General features: G+C 36.0%; 1 protein-coding gene across 1 annotated transcript in view; it reads right to left on the bottom strand.

Annotated features, from left to right (window-relative positions):
* Nucleotides 1-630: 630 nt before the first annotated feature.
* Nek1 (NIMA related kinase 1) overlaps nucleotides 631-6,000 on the bottom strand; it is a 115,762-nt gene continuing 110,392 nt past the window's right edge. Inside the window, exons 33-34 of the mRNA XM_027394076.2 lie at nucleotides 5,729-5,861; nucleotides 631-1,855 (exon numbers count right to left, since the gene is read on the bottom strand). Of these exons, the coding sequence (XP_027249877.1) occupies nucleotides 1,842-1,855; nucleotides 5,729-5,861 (147 nt within the window). The 3' untranslated portion in view covers nucleotides 631-1,841. The remainder of the gene's footprint in view (nucleotides 1,856-5,728; nucleotides 5,862-6,000) is intronic.

Below are 6,000 nucleotides of genomic sequence, written 5' to 3'. Positions count from 1 at the left end.
CTTGGTGGGTGGGGAGCTGTTAGGAGGTCTTCAGGTTGTCAAGGGCTCTTACAGATTATGGTAACTTTCAAGCAAGGGTTGCTTTAAAGTCCAAGCTCAGCCTCATCAACTGCCTGGCATTATGTCTCTGAACACACTCTCCTCCTCTGTATATACTCCTGCCATTGTGAGTTGGTCTTAAGATGACACAATGAGAGATTGGTCTGACAAATGGGGAACCTGCATAAGACCGAACTAGACTCCCTTAATATAGGTGACAATGGTGCCACTGAAACAATGTATGAGGCCACTGGCAGTAGGTCTGAGATCTAATTCTAATGTACAAACTGACTTAGAGGAGCCCATTCTATACGGAGAGATACCATGCCCAGCCTAGACACAGGAGTCCTGCCTCAAGGAGATGATGGGACAAACTTAGTAGACTTCCTAGGGGAGGCCTTACCCTCCTCTCTAAGGAGCTGATAGGAGGCAAGGTGGGGGAAATGGGGGGGAGCAGGAGGAAAGGAGGGAGGGCGAATTGGCACTGGAATGTAAAAATTAATTTAAAAAATAGAAAAAAACCTCAACAAACAAACAAACAAAAAAACTGACACAAATATTGAGAACACTACTAATAAAGACAAATGATTGTATACTTCAGGTACATAATACAAATTTAATAGTATAAAATAAAAATATAAAAATCAACTATTTAGCTTTGGATGTTAGAAATAATATACATAATAAAGTCAATACAGTACTAATAGTGCTGCAAGGTAAGAGTCCATGTTTCAGATAACAGATTATGCCAATCAGGCTGATTGGTACTGAGAAGCACACATTTCTGCTATTATATTAAGACCATTTGGACTGTAGACAGCAAACCATGTAAACTTGGTATATTCTGAAACTCTAACTTTCTATATATAGTTTCACATAACTGAAATTATGTGACCATCATTGTAATGACCTGGTTAAATCCTCATACTGAAAATAATAGGCAACCATTTCCCATAGTAGTTACCAGATTGTCAGGGTGCCAAAAGAGAAAGGCTCCTTTCTCCGTTTTAACTCAGGTGACACTGAGGCACATATATGAGAGGGGATAAAACCAAAAGGTCAACTTTATGCTATATGCTAGGTCCAGGTTTAAATTTATAGCCTGATTTTTAGATACACTACTTCTGGTCTATAAAAAGAAACAGAAGAAATTAAGGAACTTTTAAGTATCAGGAAATATAACTTTGCTATTCCTTTATAATCAAATCTTTCAATGATTTTTACGTTTGTTTCCACAGCCTGTTTCTACTAGCTAGCTCAGGAGATTCAGTGGTTGAAAAAATGACTTGAGAATACAAACTTCAAGGCAAAAATTTCATCTTCCAAATGTAGACATTTGAATAGAGCCCTTGACAAGGATTATTTAATGCAGAACTGCTAGCCAGAATGAAAAATCCCAGACAGAAAAAGAGTCATGCTGAAACTTCAATGAAACCCAAAGGTGGGCCTTTCATGACATAGGCAACTCCTTCCAGAGAAAGATGGTTGCTAAAAGTAGTTCCTTAAGTTGTGGTAAATTTCAACACTATTAATTCTAGTTCCAAGTCAATGCTTTGGTGGGATGATTGAAAGACATATACATTCTATCGGAGTCTATAGGAGTCAGCTATAGAATCCAATAAAAAAATAAAGTAGATAAAATGTAAGAAAAAAACCACACTTCTCAATTTTTTCATGCATTAAGCATGCCTGTCTTAAACCTGGTATTTCTCATAAATAATCTGTATTTTTCCAGGAAGCTTGTATTATGAGCCAAGTTCGAATGTTTTCATATAGTTGAGTATTAGAGAATGTCCTGAGGGTTATTCATCATTATCTGTAGAAAAAAGGAAAAAGAATTAATTCACTTATTTTAATTCAAGCAGTATCAAGATTTTAAAATTTTTTTCCTCTCCAAAGGAGATTATTAGTTCAGTTTTAAATGTAATTTTATTATAATATTTATTGTATAACATCCAGGCAGTATTACAAAGAATGAAATGAAACAATCAAAGACAACTAGTATTACAATGTTACAAGTAAGTAAATATAAATCCTCAGATTGTCTTCTGAAACACAAATAACTCTAAGAACATCAGACCAAGATGCAGAAATGAGATATGTTTTCCACATTAGACACAAATACAAAGGTAAATAAAGAAGTGCAAGTGGTAAGAAAAAGCAAGACCATAAATGCTTATGGGAGAGTCTCTGTAGTGAGGATGCCAGATTCACTATAAAGTTTTCAGTTTTTCTATACAGTGAAAACCTCACAATAAAATATTACACAACAAATGGTGTATATATTCCATGTGAGCTTCAATGTCTGCATGCCATTCCATTTTATGAGTATGGCATAATGAAATTAACCATTCTTACATAAAACCACAAGAATATTTATTCTTAAAAAAAAAAAAGGTTGAATGAAGTAAGTACGTTGATTTGCCTAATACTGCCAAACAGTATTCTTTTATATCCCAGGAAATCCAAGCCATTATGTCAAACACAATACTCTGCACAGTCCCTACTTTCTACTACTCCCTCATTGCTGAATATGTCTGTAATGCTTCTCATGATCTGCATTACAGATCATGAAAATATTTTAAATATTCCCAGGGTTAATTCCCAATCTTCACTCACTTTCCCGGCTGTGGTGATTTGTACCCTTCCATACAGGACTGTGCATACTGAATCATGACAAACTGCCATCCATCTCTGAAAACCCAGCTTTGATGTTTTCTCCTTTAGGACCTATCCTAGCCCTGCCAACCATCAGGACTTAAACATATTTGGATTGTTTCCAATGTCACACACCACTCTCTACTATAATTTACTCACTTTTACAGCTATGAATTGCTTCAGACAACCAGGAAAGCAATGAACACACATATGCCTACCCAGTATTAAAAGAGTTAGCTTTTGGCCCTACTAATTTTGATTTTAAGTAAAAGTATATTATAGGCTGTATACCTTCCCACTTTAGTGGCTTTCTCTTATTTTCTAGGGACATTTTTCAGTACACCCAAATTAATGTATATTCTTCTTGCTTATACTTTTTCATGCTATTAAACATATGCAAAATAAATAAGATTGTTTCAGATGTTATATAAATGGTATCACATCTGACTTATTTAACTTAGGTTTGTGGGCATATACATATTCATAGCTGGAGATTTGGTTCATTCCTTTGAATAGCTGTATAGAATTTCATTACATAAACACCATGTAACATTCTATCTAAAAATGTATGTGAAGGGAAGGTATATTGAAAGAAATCACATGCTTGGTCTGCTGATGCTCAATGGAGGACTTGGTAGTCTCTGCTAATCCAACACTGGCTACACTACATTCATTCAATTCTCCTTGTGAGGGAACTCCTAGAAACAGTTTTAAACAAGTCCCACAATCTCTACCTGTCTGACCTCTGACACTGGAAAGCAGCTTCATATGCACTAGTCAGTGTTAATTTACCACCAGAGATAGCTACTAATGTCCCAAATCTGCACCCTAACCGTATTGGGGGGCTAAATGGTTGAGGTCAGTTTGAGGGACTTGATAGTTTCCAGGGGAATTAAACAGAAATGAGATTAGAAGATCACTTTAAAAAGTTAGTTTTGTTTGAGGTATGGTATATGAATGTGAGCAGGCAGGTGTGCAGGTGCACTGTCTATGTGTATGGAAGCACACACCACTGGCTCATGTTGGGGTGTTTTTCTCAATTTCTTCACCTCACTTTCTCAGTCAGTCTTTCAAGAAAATCTTCTTTTTAATATGTCCCGTACTGGGTTGTTGTCATTTTGAATGGGCTAAATCAAATTTTGCCATAGACAATAAAAGTGTGTAAGCACCATGTATATGAGATGATTTATCTCCTAGATAATATCTAAAACACAACTATACATAAGACAGCTTGATTTGAGATTCATTTGCTCCATACAAGAAGGGCTCCCATTATTTCAAACCTAATCACTGTCTAACACTTAGCAGTCTAATGTTTAACATAGCATGTTAGCTTTTACTCAGATAATGTATTTTACATATATTTATTCAGTGGCTATATTAGTAAGTTAAAATATGCTATAGGACACAATAAGCAGTTTGTAAAAGTTGCTAGAGTGTTCTTTCTTGTCTTCTGTTCTTCATAAAGGCAGCCACTTGGGTTTAAAACTGCTTGACATTTTCACCCTAGGCTGAAGAGATTATAGCCAGGCTCTGAGACAGTGAGCTCTGTGGTTTCAGACCTGTTTCCATTGCATACTACAGCAAACTGATCATGTTTATTGAGGGCTGTATGGCCCAGCCTAGCTTTTGGTCCTTGTAGGTGAATGGGCTTCTATGAAGACAGACACCCTTTAGAAACCAGCTGTGCCAATCCTACTTTGTGGCTCAATTGATTGTTACAGCTCTCCACTGAAGGATCAAAGCAAAAGAAAAGCTTTTCAGACACTTGACAAGGAACACTACAGCCTAAGCATACTGCTGCTGACTCCTGTGAAAAGCTCCATTGAAACTAGACTTGTGGAGAGCTTCCTGAAGGACCAGTCTGATTGAGAATAGAACTGGCTAGATCTTGCCATAGATTTACTGAAATAGAATCATTCTTGGCCTTGTGCTGTTAGCTTACACAATGATATGAAAAATAACCTATGAAATCCAAATGTAAAAATTACAGGCTATTTCCCACTTCAGTGAAGTAGAGTGGAGTGCAAGATCTCAATAAAATCGGAACCTGTAAGTTCCAGATAGTGGTTAAATTACAGACTTTCATCTTAATGATCAAGTAATCTCTCATCATTTCAGAAAATAAACCACCTATTTTATAGTAACACATCTGAAGGATATTTTCAGTCTTAACCCTTCAGTCTTGTACTGAGATCTACAGACCCTGGATTCTGTTGTGCCAGGGGAGATAAAAACCCTTCCTCGTTTAAAGGGCTCAGTATTAAGCTGTACTTTAAGGAACCATATGATAGCTACCCAGACATAGTGGTCCAGGAAAAGGCAGAAGGTGTTTGAAGTTATCCTAGAGTACACAGCAAGACCTTGTCTCAAATAAGAACAAACCCAAGAGAAAACAAGCCACCGAGAATGGTTTCCACACCACAGAGATTGTTGTCCTCTAGAGAGCTAAGTGTGCTCTGTCCTATGGGCTCTGACTCTACTAGTCAGGGTTCCTGCTTCACTGTGAAGTTTTCCAGTTTTCAGAATGGAGACTTTCTAAACATTATCATATTTTTATTCCATCCCTTGTTGAGATTGTTTATCTAATATGATGCTTTCTCAAATATTTTTAAAGCTTATTTTTATTCTGTACCTGGATGTATTCTTAAAAATTATCTTAATTATAAGAGGAAATACAAATATATCTTTAAGAAGAATTACATTGTTAAAATTAAGCATCAACATTTAAAAACTTCAATTTTGGTCTATGAATTAAATCTTTAATTAATTTTGGTAACCATGTTAGAAATAAAGCATTAAAGTTCATTCAAATGTTACTTATGAACTAAACGACAGTGACTTAAAGAACCTAAGGGAACAAAATCCTGTGACAGGACAGAGTAAATTTTATAGCTGCTTCAAAGTAACAGAGAGTCTCCAGTACATATCACATCCACACCCATTTGATGGGAGTGCCTCTTCTGACATGTGTCATCTTGTTTTTTTTTTCACATTTGTTTAAAATATGAAGACATGAGAAGAACTTTACCTTCTTGATAGGCTCCATCTGCCATGACTAAATGCAGAATCTTGGCATAGAGATGCTGATGCTCATTGCCCAAAATATTCTCAACTATTGTTGAACAAATTTCAATATTTTCATCTTCATCCTCATGAATAGCCTATGCCAAATTAAAAATGTTAATATGAAGCTGTTAAAGAAGAGAAGCAATCAATAATAGCCTATGAACCACAACAATGACTAGCACAGCAAGCTCTTCTAATGGTATAATAGTGGCACTTACATCTTGGTAACCAAGA

The sequence above is a fragment of the Cricetulus griseus genome, assembly GCF_003668045.3.
Source record: "Cricetulus griseus strain 17A/GY chromosome 1 unlocalized genomic scaffold, alternate assembly CriGri-PICRH-1.0 chr1_0, whole genome shotgun sequence".
Classification (NCBI taxonomy): Eukaryota; Metazoa; Chordata; class Mammalia; order Rodentia; family Cricetidae; genus Cricetulus; species Cricetulus griseus.
This window is presented reverse-complemented; position numbering and strand designations above follow the sequence as displayed.